Source organism: Microchirus variegatus (assembly GCF_963457635.1).
Source record: "Microchirus variegatus genome assembly, chromosome: 4".
In the NCBI taxonomy this organism is placed as follows: domain Eukaryota; kingdom Metazoa; phylum Chordata; class Actinopteri; order Pleuronectiformes; family Soleidae; genus Microchirus; species Microchirus variegatus.
Genome location: NC_139805.1, coordinates 21,385,016 through 21,412,377, shown reverse-complemented (window position 1 = coordinate 21,412,377; position 27,362 = coordinate 21,385,016). Strand labels below are relative to the sequence as shown.

The following is a 27,362-nucleotide window of genomic DNA, read 5'->3' as shown; positions in this document are numbered from 1 at the left end:
ATCGGTTATTTTTGTTAAGGATTATCGTGACAGGAGATGTCTGTGTCACGCCTGTGTTTAATGTATGACACAGGGCAAAGCTGTATTTACAACAGTAAAACATGTATTCATTGGTCTCCTTAAATTATAAAGTTAATGTTCCAGTTTAATTGTGTGTTTTTATTATTATATTATTTATTCATTTGCTTTTTCTTGTTGTACAACCGTTTCGTAGTCCCAAACGCATCATTCTTCCCTTGTATTTCAGCAGTTCTAAACTTATAATTTCCGAGGTGTGTATGAACGCAGCATGACGCCGCCTGTGGTGGCTCATTACATTATCTGGCAACCGGAGTGGCAGCGGACAGAAGAGTGGGGATCCCCAGGATTTTTTTTTCGCCGAAGCCATCACCAAACATCTGAAAATCGCGGGGGAACTCGGCTAAGCTCCTCCTAGACTTCGTAAGTTCGCGTATTTCATCATCATATTAACTCGTTCAATATATTTTTTTAATTTTTCAATTAAATTGTGACGACGGAGGAAGTTTCTCTCGCCGTTAGCTCGGCTAACGTAAGTTAAGCTAGCTAGCATGGCTTGATCTCAGCTAACGTGCAAGGTAGCAGTTTGTGTGTCGCCCAGCGGCGCACATACACCTTCCGAGCATGGACTGCCAGACACAAACCGCCTCAAAAAGTGGACTAATAAAAAAAACTAACTTCACCGACAAACTTATTTTGGGATGCTCAAATAGTAAGATGTCATGTAAGTTGTTATTTTTGTTTACTTGTATTGGAGCGACGAAACTCTGAGAGAAAAGCTTAATTTCCGGCATATAATTAAAGCACGATTATTTGTGAATATGTTCAGCGAGTGTCTGTCTGGGCAGACGAGTGTCCAGGGAGTTAGCGTTAGCCGGCTAACTTAGCTCGCTAGTTAGCCACTAGCGGCTCAGTGAGACGGTGTCGGTTTCATTGTCTGTCGTGTAAAGCTATTTGGACACACACTGACATCAAAGCCAAATATCACACGCCACAACAAACTTAAAGGAACACAATGCTCTGCTGTTTGGTGGCGTTCAGTGAGTCTGTGAAAACTGGTGATAACCACAAGTGAATGTTAGCTCGCTTTAGTTAGCCACTGGGTTTGTAGCTGGACAGATGGACAGGTTGTTGTTGGCAAGCCAAGTTAACGTTAGCATGTGATAGCCTGTTGTTGTTGATGGGTAAGTTGAAGATAAGCAGTCACGTATTTCAGACGACGTTGGGTCTCTAAAGTTCGGGAATATTGTGGCCAGTATTGTCATTGCTTATTGTTTAACCCACCACTCTTCTTAGACGTAGATGGGTATTGTTGTGGCTTTAAGAGCCACCGATCTTAGAACTTTGTCAGATTAGCTCAACCGTGAAAAGCCTGTGTTTTTTTATGGAGGCGTAATGGTGGACGGTTGTGCCTCCGTCGGAGTGTGTGTCTGTCCACCACGGATTAGTTGCCGACGCCAGACCACATACAAACAAATGGCTACTTTGTTTTATATCGGATTATCAATGCCATTAAACTCTACTAAATGGATCACTCGGTGCATTTAAAGAGATATCTCACTTTCCTGTATGCAGGTATTCTCTGCAACTACTATATCGATCGTCCCCGTTGAACTCGGCCATTTGAAGCCTCTTTTGTGATCCGCATTCTTTGATGATGTAAGGATGTATTGTCTCCAAGATGTCTCTCTTAGGGCTTCTGTGTTCAGAGATGTATTCAAACCGTCAGCTCAATCAACATCGAGCTGTAAACTATGGGTTTGAGAGGACACTTTAAAACAATACTGTATTCACATGGTCTTTGATGTGCGTTTAAGCTGAACACCCCTGTTCATATATTAGTGTTGGCACCCTAGCCTAGTGATGTGGGCCAAGGGATGGGTTATATGGCAAATATTAGGATCATAATTTTTTTTTTTAGATTAGTTGATATTGCGTATCACTAAATAGATAGTTCATGACTGAGTTTTGTTCCCGAGTGAACGTTGAAGAAATTGTAGTTTTTAGCTTCTCAATAGACATAAACACCTGTTTATTAAACAGAAACATTTAGCAAATCTGATACAAAACATTCATGGCAGTTGTGTATTGTTTCTCAAAGTTTGCTAGTGCATGCACATTATATTATGTGTTCGACCTATGATATCGAAGGAAATTATATTGCTGTATACATTGTTATTGAAATATTGCCCAACACGGGGACATGTCACTTCAAAATAGAGGATATCCAGACAGCAGTGACTTCAGGTCCATTGTGATTCTGTTTTATCCGATGCATCTGTTTTCTTGACTTGCAATACGTTTTGTTTTTTTCTTCGTTTTGCTTGGTTGCAGCATGTTTTGTTCAACCTTCATACTACATACAATGTGGACAGGGTTGTACTGCGCTCGTTTAAAGGTGTTTATGTCGGAATCATAGTTATGCACCAATAACAAGAGGTACTTGGTCAATTGCATTGTGTTGTCCTTTCCTATTTTGACCACGCAAGATAATAAAATGAAGATTACACCCAGAGCAACTCATGATTTATATTGTAGCCAGGGAAATGTAAGATAGATTCCCTTTGTGTGCCTTTGTTTTTCATCTGTTGTAACGATAAACACCATGTATTTCTAATAGTGGTTATAACTCATTGCATGCTGTCATGGCATAGCCCTTATTGTTTTCATCCATCCACATCTCAGTGTTTTCCCTATCATTGTAAGTCTTAGGTTCAGGCTGCAGCAGTTGAGCATTTTTGCATGGTGCCTGAACTAATGAACGGAAACACTTGGACCTCTGTACTGCTCTGGAGAGAGGAGATGCCACACTGGCCCTTGAATAAGTCACCTTTTTCCCTTGAAACCTATTTATGAATATGAGGGTTGTCCTGTATTTCAGAACTAAACAGTGGTATTTTACTTCATGTAGTCATGTATGGTTGCTATGTTAGTGTTTTCAAGTCATTTTTATAGTGACTCACCCACAGTTAATCACTATGTATGTGTTTTGGTGGTCCAGTTGATCTGTAGGAGTTTTCTGGAGGCTGATACAGCATGTTCTGCAGCTACAGTGGAAACAAATTTACCACGAGTGAAAACAAGTGTATCTTAATGTGACCTTTACTTCAGAAATGAATAGGGCAGAAAATCTGTCACAACGGTGCTTTGTTCATCTTGGGTTGATGAGCTCAAAGAGACTAATGTAAAAACAAAAAAAGGAGGTGAGATAGGAAATGACTTGCTACAGTATCTGAATATTGGTCCCTGTGTGGTCTGCAGACACCCAACCTAAAATGTTTAAGCAGCAATAGATTTTCAAATGGCATTTAGAAGAGGAGAACATTGTATTTCCAAGTGTTGTACTTTTTACATTTTCGTAATGCACACAAAAATGTTGAGGTTAACTGCAGGACTTGGCCCTCTCCATCAGTAAGCTTTATTACTTGGTGTTTTGTGGAAAAACATGTTTTTACAATACGTGTTGTATTATTATTATTATTATTATATGTTTATATACATATATACTTTTTTCTTTACAATTATTGGAATAATAATGATTCAAAGATCATACACTAGCCCCCCAGGAACCAAGGGATAACACACTGCATCTTGCTAATATATTATAATAAGGGCAACTGTGAGCCCTCTGTGGGATAATGTTTACGACAGACACATTAATGTTTCAGACACAGTAGTCTGGTTGAGACTCATCACTTTTGCTGTGAAAAGGAAATGCTGCTGAAACCACCACATCTCAATTAAGTGCAAAACTTGAAATAATGTATGTTGTGTGATGATGTGATAGTGGCATCATAGGAAATAGACTCACGGTATGAGTCCAAGGGTCATTTACACCAGCGTAGTCACATGGTTATCAAACTGATGCAAAGGTGAAGTCTTCTTCTGAAAGTGTAAATGCATCTCTTGATATTGTTGCGGCACTTTCATTTAAATGTTGGTTTTGTCTTTGCCTAGATGGTGGTGTTAATGTTATCGTCTCTTTGAGATTTGAAATGGACTTGTTGCTTTGACAAACTTTGGTTCCAAATATGTAATGTTTTCATTTGATGACAATGGTTTGTATGTCGAGAGTAGTCTGACGGTTAAACTATTTGTTGTCCTACATGCCAGAGGAAGAGTAGTCATACTGGCCACGGGGACCCACCCAAAGGCCTTGAGCGATTCTTGGAGCTGGATGAGTGGAACCCTCCAATGTTTGACTGAACAATTTCTTGTTTACCCTGTTGGACTTCATATTGACTCAAGCATGTGTGTGTGTGTAGAGTGTGAACATGTCTCAGACGGATAAAAGTTTAGACAGGTTTAGTAATGAGATGACAACTGAATTTCATGACACCAACACCTCTGGCAATTTGAACTGAAATAAAAGTCATCACACTTTGTGTTGCACTTGATTTCCATAGCTGCGGTACATGTAACATTCTACATCAGATGTGCTCATTGTCTTCTATTTGTTTGGCTGTGCTCAATGACCAGTGAATCACTGGCCTCAAAACTTCATATTCCTTTGGCAAATGGTCTATTGCTGAACAGGTCATCGGTAGCTTTCAATTAACTGGTGCTTAAATAAAAAGTAGGAAGTGTTTTTGGAGTCTCGCACTAATACCCATGAGGACACTATATTGTAAACCATTGTTTCTGTGATAATTGATATTTGGGTTTGAATATGACTAATGTGTTGTCTTGTGTATAAGCAAGGTGTCGATGAGTTTATCTCAGATGTGTATGTAATGCTTGAGCATACACATGCTTGAATAAACCTGTTGAAATAGACCCTTTTCACATCTGATATCAGCATGAAATAGTAGGACAAACAGGTTTCAACAATAACATTAGGTTATTAGTTCCACTCCATGTTTAAGAGAGCTAAGGAAGGGTGGGTCACAGTAAACACTTAAGCCTGCGTTTATGGTCATTATAGCATTACACAATGATTGACACAGCACTGTAGATGCATGTTATGTAGTATTGTAATGATTGAACAACAATTTATTGATTAATAAATTAAGCATCAAATAATTTGATAGTTAATTTATTGGTTTGAGTCTTAAATATCTTTGTTTTTCGGGGTTCTTAAATGTTTCTTTGCTCCATCAACGGACACATTTTGGTTTGTGGACAAAACAATACATCTGAGAACATCAGCATGTCAAGGTTTGGGAAACGACAATCAACATTTTTTTGCTGAGTTTTGAGTTGCTGTCCAAATTTAATGTATGTGTATGCAGACCGACTGATTGGCGGAAAGAAAGATGGGAATGAGTTAGTTTACTAGGGCCCTATGAATTCCGTTTTATTTTTTCCAAATTCCGTTTTATTTTTTTCCAAATTCCGTTTTTTCCGTTTTAATTTTTTAGAATTCCGTTTTTTCCGTTTTAATTTTTTTCCCCTGTTATTTTATCTTTTATACTTACTTTACCACCATAGAATGTGTGCTTTTTGTGTCAGTGAATAAAATGTCCACTGAAATGCAACTTTCTTCTTGAATCCACTGACTTCTCAGTTGTTCAATTGTTTTCACTTAAGTTAAATCCTAATTAAGTAAATGCCAGTGAATCTTAAAACAAGCCATGCAATGCTGGTCACATTTAAAAGTAAAATAATTTACATAAAAAAAGTGGTTGTGCCCCCTCATCTGGTGCAGACAGATTTCTGCGCACCGCCCCTTCACTGTACAGTTCTCCCTCTCCTGCACCGTCCGCTTCTCTGTATCTGACTGGATCATTTCTCTACACGCAATATTACCCCCAAAACACTGCAATTAAGGGAGTAACGGATGCATCAGATGAGCCAATGTCTTTAGTTAACTGTTCAAAGAGAGGGAATGTTCTCTGGTGTGAAGTAAATGTCACGGGGAGTTCATAAGTTTCACTTTTGCGCAGAGACTTTTCAGCATTTAATAGGCGATGTTCCACAGTTTACATCTTCATTGACAATAAAAATATAACTGTAATAATGGCGTATTTGATGGTGTGACTTGAGTTTCAATCGGCACCTGGACAAGGGGACGCTCGCCGGTTATATGCGGGCGCAGCGCACTTGTTCCGCGGTTTAGAAAAATCCGTGGTGTATAAAAAAGTGTATATAAAGTAAATAAACAAGCAACACGCACTGGGGGAAACCCTGGCCGGGTGAGTGTTTGTGAGGAGATGCACGGGTGGTGCCACGAATGAGCGTTCCCCGGAACATTTCTCCAGACAAACGTTCCTTCTCCTCACAATGACAGCATTTCAGTCACATTATGTCAATTTCCACGATAATCCGCGTTTAACATTAGATTCCGTTAACACGGAAATCATAGGGCCCTAGTTTACAGCTTAAGTGAGAGAAACTAAGCTGAAAGCCAAGCAGAACTAGGTTTGTCTGTGCCGGGGGATGTCAGTGTATTTCATTAGTGTACTGTCAAGTTTAAAGATATCGTCAAAACTCGAAAAAACGTGTATTTATTGGATTGGAGATGAAAAGAAGACGGAACCTAGACACTCATTATTTTTCATACACTTCCACCACACCACATTACCTATGACAGTACAGATTGTCATCCCTGAAATTCACTGTCGTTCCCACTGCTTCATATCTACTGGATCATACAATTTTAAGGGTGGAATGACTCGGTTTACAAATGGTATTTTTAACATCCATCAATTATATAAACAAACGTGTGTAACACTTCACTCTTGTGCTCTTTAGGTAGATTCAAACTGTATATACATGTATAAATACATATTGAAACTGTTATAGCTAGTTTAACATGACCTTTTCTTTACTTTAATAGGTATACACCATTCTCTGTAGATGAGGTGTTCACTTCTTATGTATCAGACAAGTTTAGCGACGAGTGAAAAAGGTCTTGCCATAGAAGTTGTTGTGAAGCTTTTCTTACCACTGGCATTACAAGCCTAGCAAGCTGCAGAACAAGATTGAACTTAGACTCTTCATCTCTTAATCTCTTAAATATGTTAAAGTGAAACACACAATTACCAAGGAGTAATTAACAATGAGATGGATGCCATATTGATTTTGGTTGTACATACAGTAGCATTAGATAATCTGGCATCTTAAGTGTCATTACAGTCCTCATACAGTAGAAGTAGTAAATTAGATATTGCACTGAAGTCAACTTCTAGCCTGCCTTAATTTTAGATATTACCCATGTTATAATATTTTGGCTAATTTGTACTTTAATTTGTAATCCATAGATAAAGTACAAAGCAACTCACCTTCCTAAACCCAGCTGATAATTGTTATGACTACAACACTGTACCCCCCCCCCCATTTAAGCACTTGTACCCCTTCTTCCCTGGTCACTTCCTGCTACCATCCATTTCTGAGAAATGTAATCCGATAGAAATCAGCATGTGTTCTGGCCCTTTGCTCCTTACGTGGGTATGAGCCTCTGTTTTTTATAGCATTATGGAGCTACCATTTGGAAGCTGAGGCTCAAGGTTACCAGATAAGGTTGAGCTGTTACAGTCAGGTGTTTTTAAGGTCCTTGTAATGTTGATGAGCATTACATCATTCAAATTGTGTTCACTCAGGAGTAATGGAATCATTGCTTATAGTACTACAGAAGTCTTTAATGCATTATGTTCATATTTGTGCATCCTCTCCATAATCAAGGTGGAGATTTATACTGTGAAAATAAATAGTTTTTGGTTATTTCTTTGGTTAGTACTGGTTAATGATGATATATAAACAGAGACTGTTTTAAAAACAACCATAATCCTTTGTTGTTTTTAAATGTCATTATGTTTATGCATTCTTGTATGATCATGAACAACAATCTAGCTTGCACTTCCTGGACTTACTGTTTTTTTTTGCGTTGTCACGTTGCTTAGTGAGAATCCAGGTGGAGACATGCGCACACATACATATACTGTGTGGCTCTCGCTCACACACACACACACACGCACACACACACATACACACGCACTCTGGGAGATCCAGGGTTAAAGGCTTCCATTTTGTTAGGTAACACCCTAATGGTCTGATCTGTCAGTGGCGTTAAAATGGCAGGGGCTTAACCCTTGGTGTTCAGGACCAAACCAGTAGACGCACACACACACACACAAGCACTTCTGGCCTGACAGAGCCTACAACACAACAACTGAGGAAGAGGAGGGGGAGTATGTGAGGCAGGAAGAGGCGGAGGGAAGGACGGAGAGTGAGCAAGCGAGAGAAGGAGAAGACAAGGAAGAGTATTTTTCACATGGGTACAGTTAGATTATGGCTCAGCTAACCACATGCGCTCTGCACCCTTCTCCCTCCCCCAGCCATGCCACCTCCTCAGCTGGTCCCTGCCCCCACTCCTAGCTTTTTGGTTAGCTAGGCAGTTTTTTTTCTATTTAGATTAAGATGGAAAACAACTATAGTCTTTAAATTGTCTTGATCATTGGAAACCATGCAATGGTTTAGACATGCATGAAGCAGGTATGGTGGTGTGTTGTAAGCGGGCACCCTAAATGTAAGATATTCACTACCTCATCATATCTGCCAGTATGACAACTGGGATTTTGAGTGATTATAATTGACCAGGGCCCTGTTGTCACTTTGATGTCTTTTATTGGCCCAAAGTAATCCATACTTTTATTGTTTTTCAGGGTTGTATAATTGTTGTTTTCCCTTGAATTAAACCCCAAGGACACAGTAGAAAAGCCTGTGTTTTTTTAAAAGGCTGTTAATGGCTGGCCAAATCTAGTCCCAGTGGGGTGATCATTACATTGCTGGACAGAAGATGCAAGCAGTCCACCTAAGGGGATAAGCCTTTGCCATTGATCAGCTCTGTCTGACCTAGTGGACACAATTGCAGAAGTACTGAGAATAAAGCCATTTCCTTTCAGGCAAATGCTTCTCATCCTGTTGCTTTATACACTAGGAATGACTCAATACTGCTTTATTTTGTGTTCGATATGAAACAAACATCACTTCTTCAAATTTCTACAGATACCAATATAAGTCCAAGATTAAAAAACGTAACTATAAATTTGTGCTCATGCGTTGACCTCCTAACTATAACCAGCTGTTTTGAAAGCACAATGCTCCAACTGTGTGGCAGACGTTTGCAGTACATGTCACATGACCGTGGTGGTGGAGATCTCTCTTTACAGCATGTTGCCTGTGTTTTGTCAAGCATTTATGTCATATTAAGGGGTCACACTGTCAAAACAGATATTTGGTCCATTTTTCTTTGAACAACAGAAGCACAGTTAGGAAAAAAATCAACAAATGACAAGTTTCTGCTGGCAGAACATGAGACATCCTGAAGGCATAGCTTTCATAAAGCAAGTTAAAGGGTTGTGGTTATGGTGGTTGAAGTGTTCAAGTGGGCTTGTCTTGTGAACACAGTATACACACTATAGTAGACTACACCACAACCATTACATACACTTGTGCTCAACCTATCCAAAATTAAGATTGACTCCGAAAAGTTTTATTTTATGAGCACATGGCCTGTCCAGTATATGCTACCAGCATCAAACAGGAATTTAATAGCACAATTTCTCAATAAATAATTGTATTAGGGACCCATTGAATTTCCCAGGCACCCTACAAATCAGCACCTGTGGGTCCTGGGGTTCACTGCATTGAACACTTGTCAACATCATGTGGCAATCTCGTCTTAATATGGCTGTCATGAATAGTCTTACATTAATTTAGGTTTAGGCTTAAAGGCACCCACATGCACATTAGCTGCAGGTATTATATATTTTCTCATTATGTTTTAAGACATAGCAGCTCAATCACTTCAACCTTCCCTGCACTGAAAATGTGCAATAAAGAGGTTCTATTTTCTGTGTAAAAAGACAGTGGGCACAGCAATAGCTCTGATCCTGATAACAAAACATGGAGTTCTTCATAGTGATAGATATGCCAACCAGTCACTTGTGCTGACCACTTAACTTGACAGTAGCATTAGTCAGACAAATGTGTCAAATGATTTCAAAACTAATTTCTTCATAGTTTTCTGTAATCTGAACCTGTCCTCCACAGTGAATTGGCCAATTGTTTAGTGTAAGCCAAAGGGCTGTAATGTGACAAGTCATGACAGGGTTGATGGTGGGAAATAAATACAAGATTGAGGTACTGGCCAAGGATCAAACAGTAATAGGAAGAACTGATCCTTGAGTTTAACTGCCATTTGTGGCACCAATGCCCTCGAGGCTTGACTTGCTGGACTTCATAATGGTCAAGTCTGAGTTCCAGTTAGTGTTGCAACCTCTGACAGAGCTGGGTACATACCAAAAATGCTACCACGACAAATAATAAAAATCATCACAGAATTTCCTCATTCAGACCAAACCAGTGTACTATTGTTAGCGCTGATGATGAATAAATGGATAAAATTATGCTTCAATGAATGGTTGACTTTTAAATGTAGAAAGCTCAACTATGACAGAGGGGAGCCTTGGTAAATTAGAAGACGTGTTATTCTGTGCCACCACCTGCCATTACATAATACTCCAATAGTGTCTCAGTGCAACACTGTTTCTGAAGTATTAATGCTGTGATACTTCAACCCCCATCCCTCTCAAGTGACACAGATAAAATCATAAACTCTTTATGAATTCGCTCAGATAGACAACACTGTATTTGAGTGGTGGTGGTGCTTCACATTTTGCTTTTGATTCCTTTGATGTGCAGATGGCTTGGGGCACTGAAGGTCAATGCAGCAAAATTTTAAAGGACTTGTCATTGGTTAGTCATCACTCGTCTCTAAGGATAGATTTGACTTAAAAACCCATGAATCTGGTTTTTTTAAAGCTCAGTAAATCTATTCATGATAGTGTTTCCATAGACTCAGCCATTTTCATATTCACCCCACTTCATTCAAGGAGTGTGTGTATCTAACGAGCCAAACAGGTACAGTAACTAATGGGACTCTACTATGGGATGTGTATAGGTCTACTAATCAGGGGTGTGATTTTTCTGGCCTTAAAATGAGCCTCACGTGAATCATGCAGATGCAGGTCAGGTGCGCGTTCGGGTAAGCTGTGCAGCGGTTTTCGTGCCTCTGCCACAAGTCTTCATTTCACTTGCAGCATATTCCATTATTTTAGCTGATGTGCCATCGGTATTACCGAGCAATGCCCGTTTACGTGCCCCCCGATTGTTAAAATGAGTTTTTCGTGCCGCGGCACCGGAGTCGTTGCAATGTTTTCCAATTAGCTTCTTTAGCATCGTTATCGCGCCTACAGTGGAACTGGAGCGGTCTGTTTATTAAAGGAAAAGAGCAGCGCTACAAATAACCAGCGTACCTGTGTACTGCGTATGTGTTCCTCTGTTTTTAAAGTATAGCCTTGCTTTAGAGACTCATTTTAACAATCCAGAGTCACGTAAACATGACGTCACATGCGCCTTTTTCCGGTCAGTTGCCATGGAAACGCGTCATGCGCGTATAGTGCCCAGCACTATATAGTAAAAATATTTTTTTATGATTTGTTGTTATCATGTAATATTTGTGAAACATTTAGGTAGTAGGGCTGCAACCATGGATTAATAGATCTTAGACATCTTTTTTTTTTTTTTTTACAATTAATTCAAGCTTTGTGATTTTTTTTTAATTTCTTAAATGTGAATATTGTCTGGTTTATTTGCTCCATTTGACAAACAAATCATTAAAACGAGGTTCCAGGTTTGATAAACACTGATCAACATTTTAATTATTTTATGGACAAAAGATATTTGATTAATCGAGTAAATAATTGACAGATTAAAACTTAACAGTATATTGCATTAAACACTGAAAAGACATCTCTAGCAGTGTTTCTTAGATGACCACTTTCACTTCAAGATGGAAATTGTGGCACTGAGGCCATCTCTGCCAAGATGAAAGTCTGTGAGTAGTGAAAGAGCAATTAATTTTTTTTTTAACATGATTAAACTCTCTTCCATGTAGGCTTCTGCACTTTATTTTAATTTTGAAACAATACAATGTCGTTGCGTCATGGTAGGTGTACCGTATATTTTCCTTTTTTTGTCCTTTGCCAATCACACCCCTGACTAATGTTAGGGCAACAAAACAGAAGGGTTGTTTGTAAATTATTTTAATGGAGTCCAGTGTGTTTGTGCTCAGGCCATTTGTTTTTGTTTCAGCTCATGTTGTTACAGAGTGTCAAGTTTGGTTCAAACACAGACATTAGTCTACACAAGCAATGTGACTTCCACAGGCTGTGACCTCAGATGATTGTGCTTTGAGCTACTTCCTGAACACTGAGTACCTGGAAGTAGGACTGCAACTAACAATTATTTTTGGTAGTTGACTGATCAGCTGATTTTTTTTTTGTCGACTAGTGATGATTTGTTTTCCTGTTCATTCAGAATATACTGATACTGATATATATAATTTGAATAATAAGCTTGGACAACAATCAAATTCAGTATTGCTTTGTTAAGTAGCGGTGAATGAAGCACATTGAACGATGGGTTAAAGATGACGTCCATATCCCCCGGGACAAGGATAGTCACATAGACCTGAAACTAGCAACCATAGTCACCTAGTTACATTCAGATCTGACACTGCATTCTCAAAGGATGACAGTCATTTCCTGACGTGGCATACGGTACACTGTTGCAGCCAGAGCAATGTGTAGCCATTGTACAGATCTGTGTCGTGTATGGTCATGCTCTTGTTCACCCACTCACAGACTGTCGTCTCTGGGAGATAGATGGCCGTGGAATGGTTTAACAGTGCACATCTGGCCTTGTAGAGCAGAGCAGGGTGGATTGTAAGGCTCCACAAACACAAAGGTGTTTTTTTTAACTGTTGTAGTTGCTTTAGATGTGGTTGATATAGTTATTGCAAGAATCTCATACAACCGTCTTGCAAAGTGTCAGGGATACTGGTGCCTCACAGAACAGTAAAAACATAGCTTGGCTTTATTATTATAGATGTGGTTTCCCACTTGAAATATAATCCCTTATTTTACAGGTTAATCAGTGGTGGTGATCTATGTCTGGGTTATCAGCAAAATCTAATGGCTTCTCCCTTTGGCCATAACCTACACCCCCAGAAAGTGTTATCAAAATTGGTCCCTTAATGTCATGTATGGTAGACATGTTTTGTAATTTCTGTTTTCCCATGTCATTCCCTTTTTATTGCCACTCTGTCTCTCTAGGAGTTTAACCTGCGCCTTTACACAATCAGACCGGTCCGAGCCGGTTTTCATTGGATAGGGTCATGTGGAGCTGCCATAATGTCATGTTAGACTACCAAGACTTGTGAATTGCTGATGCAAAATCTTGGTGTGTATTTACTTGTCAGTCTTTGTCAGTATTGAGGCTGCTATATCACTACCTCTAAACACCCAAGTTTATGAGCAGTGTTTTTGCGTGACTTCATTGTAACATCTTTATTCCTTTATTTTCTCTTCTATAATGAATGCATGGCCTACATTGATGTGAATGTGGCATATTACTGGTGCCTTGTAATAGGTTTTTCTCAGAATGTCAAGTGGGATTTTCATCCTCTGATTGTACTGTACTGAGTCAGATTTGGATCAGCATCCTGGGGAATGGCAGAAGGGACATAAGATGTTTTGATACAGCTGGAAGCATCTGTTAAATGAAACTATAGCTTCAATATTGCAAGTGCACATTAGCATCATAGTACAATTGAGCATGGGGGAAATGGTGTGCCAAGGGCTGCCCTGTTCCTACCACACTATTTCACTTTTGTGGTTATTGTGATAACCCTAAGTGCACCACACAGCTCTACTGTGTGGCACAAATGAGCAATTACTAAATTGGTGATCTAAGGGTTGGACACGGTGTACCAACTCCAAGTGAAGGATTAAGTGGTAGAATATTAATGAATAAATGAATGGACCACACAAATATAAAATATAATTCATTTGTTGACCACCATAATGTGCAGCAATGGTTGTTATGGTAACCCCATTGGCAAAACAGAGCCACTAATGCAAATTAATTAGCCTCTTCAAGAAACCATGTGAATGGATGAAAGTGTGTTCAGTATGATACATCTTTATAAAATTGTGTTGCTTTGTTGCAAACAGTGTTTGTACAGATATGTGAACATCTGCTGATTTTTCTGGTGTTGGTCTTGTAATTTTATATATACCGTTTTGTAACAGTTTTCTTCGTCTTTCTCCAGGGTGAGAGCAGCCATGTCTGAGGAGGCAGTGCGTCAAACACGCAGCCAGAAGCGGGCTCTGGAGAAGGACCATACAACTCCCACTGGGTCCCCTGGGGACGTGGATGGCAAAAGGGTTAAACTGGAGACGGGAGATGCAGCTGGTGCTCCTCTGGCCCTGGTGGAATCCGGAGACGAGGATGTCCAGCTAAAGAGTGAACAGGCTGCAAAGGTAGCAGCCAGCATTCTCAAGGCTGGAGAGGTGAAGGCAACCATCAAGGTGGAGGTGCAGACTGGAGACGAGCCCGTTGACATGAGCACGTCCAAAAGGTTAGATGAGGAAATGATTACAGAGTTTGACTTGTTGATTCCCTGTTGAACTCCTCAACTTATATGGATAATGATTCATGTTGTTTATTCTCACAGACTGAGAGCTTAAAGTCGCAGGGAACATATTGCTCAGTTTACATGACTTTCACAGATGTTACCATGTCAGCAACATTGAAAGGAATACTAGAAACACTTGGCCTTGGACAGTCTTGGTAAATTTATCCCACTGTATAAAATGCACCGTAATCTGCATACAATCTAGTTTCTGAGATAGGAGATGCAATTTTATGGCTATAGTCAATGAGTTTACATAGAGGTGATGTTAAAAACTTTATATTTATGTACTACAGCAAGCCTTAGCTTTATTGCAGGCATGCACGGCCTGTGTGCAGAGATCAGAGTTTTGGGTTTCATTCTACCTTTGCACCAACAAGTGGTCTGACAGGACTCATACAGGAAGTTGCCGTGTGGTTTTTCGGCAGCCTGCCCCCATTTTGAAAAGTTTGAGGCTCCTGAGGCCTGGGCTCCATTTTCTCCCACAGCAGCACCTGAACTCTGCCTCACACTTCACACAAAATGAAGGCTGTGTGTCACAAACTGGTTCCAACTGGCCGTTGCCATGGTTTCCACATTGGAAGGAGCAGTTGGAGGAAGGAGGGGCAAGGAGGGGGTGGTGGGTGTGTCACATGACCACACAGAGAAATGCCTGATGTCATGTGATGTGTTTGGTAGAGCGATAAATACACCCAGTGGTGAGATGGCAGTTAAAATGGAAAAATTAGATGATTCAGCCAAAGCTGGTTGTGTTGACTCAGTTGTGACAGATGTGCGCTTAAGCTTCACCTTTGGCCCCTGTTTAACACTTAGCATATGTCGGTGCTTCCTTATTGTAAAATGATGACCATGTTGGTGTATACAAGGAAACTTTGGAAAACTAAAGTGCAATTCACGCCAAATTTCCCCTGCCACATAGCAGTGAACGGCGCTGAGCATCAATGAAACGACATCACTGAAAATGGTGCAGTGCTCTTCTAATCTGTGAAAGTTTGCATGCTTTAAGAAGTCATGAACTATTGTATGGTGAAAAAAAATTATAATATTGTTATAATAGTGTTGTTCGATAGCAATCTTTAAAAAACCTTCACCTGGTTAAATAAAAGGTTTATATGCGTACATTGTTTTGTCTCTTCAACGTAAACTCAGGAGCTAACTAGTCTTCAAACGTTAAAGAAAGAAAATCTATAAGATAATATGATAATTTGTGGTCTAAAGTGACTTATAACATTATTGTCCATATGGTCCATTTCTGCTGTGTATACACAGTATTTTCACAATACATCAATATTTAAAGACATCTTTGCCAGGCCTATGGGCCACGTGGGAATAGTATGAAGCCATGATGAGTTAAGCTGAGGCATTTAGAAACACTGGGCTTTTATATAACAAAGTTTGTCCACATCAGAGGCCAGGTCAGTCAAAGCTCTTGGTCACCATCAAGCCTTTGTGAGATGACACATAGTGTATCATATGTAGCATATTTATTTATATTTATTTTAACTGAGCTAAGCCAGATATAGAATTCCATTTAAATTAAAAAAAATGCATACAAATTTAAACAAAACACCTTTCACAACATACGTTCAGCTAGCTTTGGTCCTCCAGGTCCTACATCTGAACAAGGCTCAAGCTCCCCTGTGACCCTGATGTGGAGGATAACACGGTGGGTGATGACTGAATGAATGGACATTCAGCCTGCATTGACTTTACTTGCAAATAAGAGCCATTTTGCCAAACAATTTCAATCAAACAAAGCACTTTAAATATAGCTGCATTATGAACAACTTGACATGACAACTACACTTGAGGTGTCCTTTTTTTCAGTGGGTTGAGTAGTTGAATCAGTCTCTCTGCCATATTGACTGACAGTGAACTGAAAATGGCAATGTCTTTGATGGATCGCTTCACTGTCTTGTCCATCAAGGCTGCTACTCCACATAACCTTCAAGCATGTCATGTACAGTATTACAGCGAATTGAGACGTCATGGATTCATTTAGAGTCTAGCATCTCTGGCATACTTGACAAACCATGGTCAGCTTAGGTGGTTACCACTTTTCTGACTTTCTCTAACAGATGGGACACTGCGTCCATCAGCTTTTTATGGTTTTTTTTTCCACAGCATTGACAATGTGTGCATTATATGAGACAACTGGTATTGTGATGCTGGACCTAACCAGCTTCCACTCAGTTACTACATTCATACGTGTTTGTACTGCACTGTTCATCTCCCTGTTCGAAAGCTACTGAACACTTAGTCAGTTAACTCCCAGTCACACTGGACATCCAGCTGTAACTGGTGAGAGTTGTGCAGGAGTTTTTGACCAGTTGTTTCTCTATTTCCTCACGTGTCTTTTCATCAGCTCAGGGATAAGCCCGTGCATGAGGAAGGGTGCAGTGTATCATGGCTCAGGCTTTCTCAATGGATGGCAAAATCCCACGTCACTAACAAGTCAAAATGGCTCTCAGTCTTCTGAACAACAGAGGAAAGCGGAACTTGTTTCTTTTCCAACAGTCCAACATCCAATTCATATTGGATGTGTGTTACTGTAAGCATACTTGACCCCCCCATTAAGCAATGCTTGCAGACAGTTTGTGTTATTGACAAGCTTCGCTCTGTCACTGCCTAAGTCGATGCTAAATGCTATCCCAGTGGTCCGTGATCTGACTAGTTCCCCACCGTGGGGCATGTTGGCTCGATGGATGGCAATAGGTAGCATTTCACATTGAAGGATTTTCCCCTGTGGTGATTTAGAGTAACTGAACAGTGCAGTAAATAATCGCAGTCTCCTCTGTGACGTAACGCACATTATGTTTAAAATACAACATGCCCGTTTTATGAACTGTCTAGCTCAAAAGCTAAAAGCGTAATCGTACACATCAGTTATTGAACTGTATCGCTTGGTGGAAACTGGCTTTTTGTAAATCTAAACTGAGCTGTGGAGCTGCTTTAGGATAGTTCTTGAAATTAGGATAAAGTTACTTGCATACACTTCCTGATCAGTACTTATCAGCCGTGACTTGACTAGACTTATTTTTTAAGTTTCACTCTTTGTCGATATCATTCCTTGCTTCCTGCTTTTTTTTTTTTTTTTTTTTTTACAGTTCATTGTTGATTCTTGCCTTTGAAACGGCAAACGAAAAAAATAAACTTCCTGTGTACACCGACATGTACATGTCCAGTGTACCTGAATGGTCATGTTATGTTTTAAGAGTAGTACTACGGAGAATGCACATTACCTATGAAATGAAGCTAAAATACTCATCTGGGCACATCTTTTGTATCTGAAAAGGCACTATTGGCGTAGTATTATGGATGCAGGCTGATAGTGCCCTAAGTAGCTTGACCAAGTTGTGTTAATGGCGAAGTGTTTGTTGTGGTCTATTTAATGATAGTTTAGTCTGCTGAAAATCTCATCCCATAATACATGTATGTAAGCGTGGTTAGTGTAACATGTCTGACCTTGTTGATCCGAGCATGTGGTGTCTCTGAGGCAGCTGTTGTGTGGATGGCAGAGAAATGTGTCAGAAGACAGGAGTGTGCAAAGGGAAGAGTGTGAAGAACTGACTCAGTGAGTTGGCGTATAAAAGATGATCAAGTAAGCGTGGGGGAGGGGCGGATGAAGTAGTTAGTGACTGAGTGACTGAGTGAGAGAGTGTACACAATAGATTGGCTCCTGGCCATTTATTCCCATTCCCCTCCCCCTCACTGTCACCCGCTCCTGTGTCTCCAGCGGACCTCCGCTCTTCTCAGCTTGTGACTCTGGTGTCGGCAGCAGGGAGGGAGGAGAGAGCCAAGGCCCAGGCTGTGCCGATCTGGCTAGGCCTGTGGCCTAGCCACAGAGGTACGAAAGGGGTGAGGCCCTGTCTGGGTGGTAAACTGGGCCTAGGCTGTAAGACACGAAGCCTCAGATGCGACAGGGCCTGAAGTGTTATATAACTTCTCTACATGTGTGCATGCATAACTCTGCAATATGATGCAAACTTCCACCTCTGTATAAAATCATTACCCCTGTTTTACCACATCTTCCACGAGTTCTTCCTTCCTTCCTGGACTAACCCTTTTTTTTTTTTTAAACCTTCAAGACTAGATGATCCCTGCTGAGGCGGATTTATTATGCCATCATAAATTATGCACCAATAAAATTACAACCAAACGTTGCTTCTGATCTCCAGCCGTCTCCACATGAATGCATTTGTAGTGTGCGCCACGCGTTGCCTTTATTCTTCTTCGGCCAATCGAAAAACCCACTACAACCGCTTCCCTCCTATATTAAACGACGATGCAGTTGATGTGACCTGTGTTTGTGTGTGGTTTGTGACCGAGTCTGTTGGAAAGGGAGCAGGAGGTCTGTCGTTGTTACCTTTAGCTAGAGATAATGGGTTGTTGTGATCTTCCCCTGTCGCCATTACACCATTATTGATCTCATGGTTCTTGTCTTGTGTCCCAGAGCGACCGTGCACTGGGACAGAGAATGATAAAATGCTGCTGTATATCGCCATCTATTGGATGATGGAAACAGTTGCAGTTTGTTGCAGTTGAACGCATTTGCATTGTTTTGCAAATACATTTGCAAGACTTGAATATAATGGTACAGAATGTGTTGCATGCGGACGAATAATCAGTAATAATGTTTTGTCTGTGTTTGTCTCTCCTCAGTAACATTAAGAAAGAGCGACCACCTCCATCACCAGATGATGTCATTGTGTTATCGGACAACGAGCCATCCAGTCCACTCATGAATGGTCACTGCTTCACAAAGACTGACACAGATAAACTTATAGTAAGAAAGCACAGTTTATACTTTGTACACTACCCTATTCACCGACTTTGTTGTTCCTATCTCAAAAATAGTTACGCAAAAGGCTGGAAATATCTTGTATGTCCCTTAAGAGTGCTTTTTTTCCCTCTTATGGCCTATATAGAAGAGTTCTCCTGAGGAGAGGGAACGCATAATCAAACAGCTGAAGGAAGAACTGAGACTGCAAGAGGCCAAGCTAGTTCTGCTAAAGAAACTACGGCAGAGCCAAATCCAGAAGGAGAGCAATGCACAGAAGGTAAAAAAAAATCCCACACACAATACTAGTGTTTATTTGTAATTCCGGTGTTATGAACATACGCACACCGATTTATGCAGCTATTCTTCTTGGAACACTGCATTTACTTCCATTCATTTTGGACATCCTAATCAAAGTGTTATCCCTAACCTCAAATATAACCAGTGAACCAACCACAGTTAAAATCATAGACCTAAACTCCCCATGAGTACTGGTCCTGATAATTTCAGTGTTTATGCCAGAAAAGGCCCTAAAGTGCTAACAAGTACATAAACACACACAGAAGGATTCTATTTGGCCTCGATTTGCAACTAACATTATTAATGGAGACTTCAAAACAAATCTGGTAATTTGTACCTTTGAGCACATGCATCTTAATTGACAGCTACTCTGCTCTGTTCATTTCAAGGCAACTGGCTCAGTAGCTACTCCTCCTCCTTTGGTGAGAGCAAGCAAAGGACCCCTCCAGGTAGTTATTATGCTTGGTTTGAGCCACCTGCTGCCACTTGTTGTTTCATGTGTCGCATGATCTAGGAGGGCACATGTGATTTTTCAGAAACATCCCTAAATATGAATTCAGCTTCTTTGCTTCAAATCACGATCTTTCAGTGTGAACTTGTCATTTATTGTGTCACTTTATTTCTTGTTTAATCAGGTGACCGGTCGTAGCTCAGGCACAGTGATCCCTCCTCCGTTGGTGAGGGGAGGGCAACATGTCCCGTCCAAACACAACTCTCAGATTGTCATGCCACCTCTGGTGAGAGGAGCCCCGGTTAGTGTGTCACAGCACTGTCTTACCGTGTTCTCAGTTCTTCATCTTTATTTTTGTTTGATATTATCATATCATCATGTCTTCCTCTACCCGTGTGCTTTTTCTTCTTCTCCAGCCTATTGCAGTTACTGCTCAGCACATAGTCAATCTACGTCAGCAACAGCAGCAGCACAGTGGTTCTGGCCCGCCTCCACTTTTGCTCGCTCCTCGGGCTTCTGTGCCTAATGTCCATGTCCAGGGTCAGAGGATCATTCAGCAGGGACTCATTCGGGTGGCTAATGTGGCCAACAGCAATGTTATGGTTAACATCTCTCAGGTGAGGACATTGCATGATTGATGAATAATAATTCTTATGAGTTATCTCGACGGTTGACTTTATTCTTTGTATCCAGGCCTCTCCATCCAGCCTTAAGGGATCCTCAGCGTCACCTAACTCCAGCATTAATGATTCTCCAGCCAGCCGGCAGGCGGCTGCCAAGTTGGCACTGCGGAAGCAGTTGGAGAAAACGCTGCTGGAGATTCCTCCACCCAAGCCCCCTGCCCCAGACTTCAACTTCTTGCCCTCAGCAGCCAATAATGAGTTTATCTACTTGTTGGGGTTAGAGGAAGTGGTGCAAACACTTCTGGAGATGCACGGCAGGGGTGAGTACACTGTCATGCATTTGTAGCTCGTTTGTAGATGTGCGATGGTGGATGTACTTTTATTTTGTAAAGGGTTCCATTTCGTCTAAAGAAGTTCTCCGATTCACAGGCAATCTTGGTCCAGCTGCTGCGATGGCCAGCTCCATTCCCAAAGAGCCATACACCTGTGCCCAGTGTAAGACAGACTTTACCTCCCGTTGGAGGAAAGAGAAGGCCGGGACCATCCTCTGTGACCAATGCATGTCATCCAATCAGAAGAAGGTCTTGAAAGCAGAGCACACCAGTCGCCTGAAAGCAGCTTTTGTGAAGGCACTTCAACAGGAGCAGGAGATTGACCAGCGTATCCTCCAGCAGGCAGCCTCTTCCTCCTCCCTGTCGAAAACCACCTCATCATCCTCCCCATCTCTGTCTAAGAGTGACATGCTGATATCCCAGACGTATAAGCAGGCCAGTGCTGCCATGCACAGATCTATAACTGCCCACCATGCTTCCATTAAGCAGGTTAGTTTCACCTCATGAACCTAAACTAACTGCTTTGTTGTACTGTTGTCTGCTTTGAGTTGCAGTTGACATGAAAAGGAAGGCATATTCAAATTTGTCTCTGCATTATTGACACTTTTACAAAGGCCTAAACACTGTGCTTTTAAGTTTAAACCAATGTTTATTTTTGATATGTACAATGAATCATCAGCTCTCGCATCATTCGTGTCCCTGCACAGAATCAGCTGTCACACAGCCTCCAGTCTGCAGTGAGGTCTCGCGGTGTGGTCCACACATTCCCCTCCTCTCAGCTGCAGAGCTCTGTGACTGCAGCGGCGCTGGGCAGCAGGGCAGGGAAGCATGCAGCTGCACGCCCTCTGCAGCACGGGCCAAAGGTCGGCGCCGGCAGCAGCAGCAGCACTAACCAGGCCAACATGGCTGCCTGGAGGAAGCAGAACAGCGGCAATACAGGTAGATAATGTAGATATGTTTTCTGCTCTTTGGGGTTATTGCCCCCTTCCACAGTGGATTCCTCCTTGTTTTCCTTGTTCTTTCTTCCCATAGTTTCAACCTTTACTTTTTAGTATCCACATAGTTTTTCAGTAGTTTTTTTTTGTACATTGTAAGGTCCAGTGTGTGATGTTTCGTGGTACTTATTGGCAGAAATCCAACAGCCCAAATGGACAAACCAGCAAGTGCATGTGTTTCACGTTTTGAATTGAAAGATTATTACAAAGAAGATGGTTTCTGGTATGCAAAGGTCACTTGTAGTTCCCTGATGTGTTTCAATGTCCCGTGTGTAACTTAATGGAAGTTTTAATGTAGGGCTGAACAATAAATCGAAATTATATCGAAATACAGCCTACTACAATTTTCAAATTTAATATTGTCAAAGCCAAAATGTATGTACATTCATGGTCTTGATATATACACATTTTATTCTACAGACTGAAGAGAACATAATTGTTTCTTACAGATCTGCACAAATATCAGACGGTAACCCTTTTAAATATGTTTTTCGAATGAAAATTAGTAAAAATCACCATTTCCTCAGATACCGCGAATCATATCGCAATTTCTGTAAAAATAATCGCAATTAGATATTTATTCAAAATCGTTCAGCCTTAGTATAATGGCATAAATTGAATAAGCATACCAAACCTTCCTGGTCCGGGGCACGAGTGTCCCGTTCGGTTCATGACGTAGCATCCATACCAACGAAAAAGACGCACAGGGGCATGTGGGGTAGTGACGGAGATAACGTTTGGGACGGACGGATGTAGACCTCTCTTTTTCATTTGGTATGACGCGAGCCTAGGCGGACGCATGAACTGCAGAGTACTACAGGTCAGTTATAGAAATGCAGAGAGAATTTCAGATTTCGTGTGATGGTGGTGGTAAAAATAATAATTGGTGGATAAAAAGGTAATTGTATGCATGCACTGTGCAACACATGTAGCTACCGTTAGCAGCAACACTTTACAGTCTGCAGCCTCACCAGTCGATGTCACTTGTTCTTCCACACTGGACCCTTCAAAGTGGAATTCTGTAAAGCTATACAGCTAGACTAAATATTGTTCACCCCCACTCATTTGACATTTGTCATCTTGTTCCTTTATCTGTGCTTTCATCCTATTTGAGTCAAATCAAAAATAAACTGTCAGTCGTGTCAATATTTCATCATAGATTCTGTCAAATAGCTCAATGGTCACTGCTGTTCATTACACTGACCACTGATGTGTGTTTTTTTTTCCTCAGGTGTATCTATGGCCTACGTGAACCCCAGCTTGTCTGCCCATAAGACCACCTCTGCTGTGGAGCGTCAGCGAGAATACCTGCTGGACATGATTCCCTCCCGTTCGATCTCCCAAGCAGCCAACACATGGAAATAATGCAATCTTATTCTTTTTCCGACACCATAACTATTATCCCTCTTAATATCAATAACAGCCATTTTCATTATCATTCTAATTCTCTCTATGGACTTCTATGCCTCTGGCTAAAATGGTGCAGGGGATGGTCAGCCTATTTTCTTTTTTTACCCCCTTTTTGTTGGATGGATGCGTTTCCACCATGACCTCCACCGATTCTTCTGCTAATACCTTCCTGCATCCCAATTTGGAGTCTGTGCTGCGGCACCTTGGGACTCTGGGATTCAAGGAGATTGTTGAATAGAACTTGGGGTACGTTTTCTGAGGGCTGGATGTAACGTGGGCGTATACGATTTTTCCCGAGCTTCTCCAGTGACGCTGCCTCACCCTCCGTTTGCATAGGTTTAGCCTCCCAGTCGTACCAAGAGAAAGTAGCCACACAATCCCTGAGCTCATCTGCCTCTGGATTAGGCAGGGAATAGATAATACTCCCTGATATACACAGTCAAATATTTGCCTTACATCCTGACCCTCACCAGTCTGAGCCAGCCAGAACTCAGGCCCGCGTGGTGGCCCGAACTGAACTTAACTGAAAACCTCATCACAGGGAATATGGTTGAGCTTCAAGGACCATTCACAAAAAATAACTGCTTCAGCTTTGCAAAAACGAATTTAAGAAAAAAACAAAACAAAAAAAAAAAGGACTGTAAAAAATGTGCACACAGACTGCCTCTCCTTCTCTCTAACGTACACCGTGTACGATAGAGGAGTTGATGCGTGTTGGATTATTTTGTAAGGCTGAATGTTAGGATTTTGTCATTTCTTCTGTAAGTCATATACTGTGTTTGAAATATTGAATATTGTGCTCCCTGATACTTTGGAAGTGGCCTCTTGTCGAGGTTTGAATTTACAGGCTAATGTTACTGTTGAGGTGGTTTTACATCTGCTGGGTTCCATGTCGCAGCCTACTTTTAAATACTTTGTTTTTTCTAAGATGAAGAATAAGATTAAAGTGTAAGGTTTCACTGACTCATGTAAAAAAAAAACAAAAAAAAAAAACATGGAGTATATGTTTGGAGGACTATTCTTCTTGAAAACAAACAAAAAAACCTTCCAAAGAACTAGTGGAGCCCAAATGGAATCCCTTCTGCTAGAAGGTTTCTAGTTTATTTGAGCCCTCTCTGGATATAAACATGAATTCATGCTAAACTGAGGGGGTGTAAGGAATGTCGGATTGTTGACATTGTTTTGCTTTTAGTCATAGGTTGTGGTGCATTTTTTTTTCTTCTATAGACAAACTGTCTGGGTTTATTTATAGGGTCATGTTAGTAAAGATATATGCTAATGCCCTGAGTTTGAACGGATCTCTACATAAACGGATCCGTTTTGTGTGTCCAGGGTTTCCTGCTCACCCCGTGCGGTCGGTCAGAGAGAGAGAGAGAGAGAGAAGCTGGACAACTTTCAGAATGTAGTTATGCAAAAACTCTTATAGCAACGAACTACACAAACGTCTTAGTCTTTAACATCAAGGTGTATGGTTTTATGTCAGGTCCTTGAATTGAGCTAACTATGCCTTTTCACATGAGCTACAGTGTATTTCTGTCACATAGCAGCAGCACAGGATAAGCTAGTGATGTTCATCGTGTCCCACAGATTCCCGTTGTGCTCGTCTTTGATTTCAGTTAACGGGGTGGAGTTGTGTTAAGTGGAACATTTTAAAATATAAGAAGAAGGCCCAGAACAAGACGAATGTTTTGATGTGTGAATTATTGACTGTATGAAGACATATTGATCAGTGAGGGATATCATAATGATATTAATAATAGTAAAAAGACACTTTTCTGAAACTGTCACACAGCGACTCGCCCCCTCCCAGCTGTTATCTTTATTTTTTAAATCTTGTTCACGTTAAAACAATAATTATCTATCATCACTGTGTAATTACAGACCTGGAGTCTTGCTGTTCTGTTTTCTCAGTCTCGGATTTCCCGATGCATCCATGATGAGATGAGCTAATGTGACATTGCAAGGATTTATGTCCAGTAACGTAGAATGCACTCACTGACCAGCGCCGAGGGCATCAGCTGACGTGTATTCCTGGGGTTCCATTTTTTTAGGACGGTGCAATCCAAATCGCTCTAGATTTCACGTTTCAGTCTTGGACATCTTTTCCTGACAGGCAGAAAGTAGCAGCTCTCGCGTCTTGTGGATGCAAAAAAAAAAAATCAACAAAAATGATATGAGCCGGTCATTTTCCTCTCCTGCTTAGTGTAACCCTGTGCTGTCTGTGACTACTTCCTGCTGCTGCTGCTGCTGCTGCTGCTGCTGCAGCAGCTGTTTGACAACAATATCACCATTCCGTATGTTTGGGTCAAAACGCTGCCGTAAAACACAGCGCACCCCGAATGGAAAAAGAAAACAAATGTATGAGAATTTTTTAAAAAGACTTTTCTGCTCTATCAAATAATAATAAAAACTAATTTTAACCCCTTCCCAGTGATTTGTTTTTTTGTTTTGTTTTAAGTAACTTTTCATCTGCATTTACCTGCATGCACGTTGTGTAAGTTCAAGGTGTCCGTGGTGTCTTGAAAGTTTTAAAAGTTGATGGATCAATTTTGGGAAAACTAAGGACCTTAAAAAGTCATGATCAGGATTTCATGAGGTGTTAAATTTTGTCCTTTATAGTTTGACTGCAAAAAGTATGCATGAATGTATTTTTCTCCCCACGTTTGGCATACGCAGGCATGCTCGCCCTGCAAGATCGACTCGGGGCTAGTTACGCATCTTGCGACAGCGAACGCGCTCCTCCTGGTGCCAAATAATATACGAAATCGCACAAAATAAACTCCAAAATCGTCAGACATGGGAAAATGTACGTTTATTGCGAACTAAAACGGTTTTGTAGGTTAAATGTGTGTCGCTGATCTTGAAAAAGTCTTAGTCTTTAGTCAATTAAAAACAGTGGTGTTCGATAATTTTAGCTATGTTTAGTCTGTTTTAGTTTGTTAAATGTATATTTAAAGGTACATTATGTAATAAATCTACAGCAACTGGCCATAAAATCATCCTAATATGTCACAGAGACTCAGGAATAATGTTCATATAACAAACTGAACTCACCAACAACAACAGTAAAGCCAAAATATTTGCATTAAAAAAATTTTGCAGACTGCAAATCATGTTTATGTTTTGAAATCATGTTTTGGCATGTGGCGCCACCTACCGCCATCTACCAATCATTGCAGCCAGTAGAGTCTCAGCTGCTGAGCAATCACGGGTTTCCAGTTACGTCAGAAAACGAAACCTAAAAGACCTCAGTATTTTGAATTTGAATGTAGTAACTGTTTTTGGCCACATTCTTACATATGGCACCTTTAAGTTTGGATGCCAGATTTAGCTACTAAGTAAATTCCATACTGTAGTCTACCTGCAGAACATGCCACATGCCAACAATAGCGACTGTACTGTACTGTATATAATATGAAAAAGTAAAATATAGGTATCCAGGTCCACAAGATTGATTACATCCAAATATTATCTTCCCTGAAGAAAACACGTTTCACACAAAGAAAAGCTAATCGTGCCAGAGGCCTGCAGAGAAAACACAGTTTGCATTACTCACATTAATTCAAACTCGTGTACCGCTTGTTTTATTTACCGCCCTCAAAATTATACTTAATTTAATTAAACGGAACATTACCAAAGTCTACTGAGACCATTATAATCGAGTTCAGACAATGTTCTCATCTTAATTAAAAATAATGTCAAGTAAACAAAAGTTGGATTGAGACGTGGAGTAATCCCATAAATAAATCACATTATTTTTCAGGCATGTGACTTCTACTGCTTTAGGGGGCACTGGTGCTAATCCCAGCTGACATAGTGCGAAAGGTGTATGTAAACCTAAATGAAATGCTGTCTTTTGTTTTTTTGGATAACTGGTTAAACAGCTTCCAGTTCTACCTGCTATACTGATATCTAATCTCTAGGTGGCAGACTATACCAACATTCTTCTGCACCTGTGTTGCTCTCCAGTTTTG

The 27,362-nt window shown here is 40.7% G+C and overlaps 1 protein-coding gene across 3 annotated transcripts; it reads left to right on the top strand.

The window, feature by feature from the left end:
* Nucleotides 1-329: 329 nt before the first annotated feature.
* On the top strand, nt 330-25,799 carry gatad2ab (GATA zinc finger domain containing 2Ab). 3 transcript variants are annotated; one of them, XM_083888391.1, is made up of 11 exons: nt 330-441; nt 14,135-14,443; nt 19,160-19,283; nt 19,426-19,557; nt 19,967-20,026; nt 20,213-20,329; nt 20,445-20,645; nt 20,722-20,971; nt 21,081-21,472; nt 21,691-21,922; nt 23,210-25,799. In XM_083888391.1, the coding sequence occupies exons 2-11, from the start codon at nt 14,148-14,150 to the stop codon at nt 23,341-23,343; spliced, it is 1,938 nt and encodes a 645-aa protein (XP_083744517.1). In that variant the 5' UTR covers nt 330-441; nt 14,135-14,147; the 3' UTR covers nt 23,344-25,799. The 3 variants fall into 3 exon arrangements, with proteins under 3 accessions (XP_083744517.1, XP_083744518.1, XP_083744516.1); XM_083888392.1 differs by lacking the exon at nt 330-441 and adding an exon at nt 710-742 and having other exon boundaries at nt 20,213-20,314; XM_083888390.1 differs by lacking the exon at nt 330-441 and adding an exon at nt 710-742.
* The last annotated feature ends 1,563 nt before the right edge of the window (nt 25,800-27,362 follow it).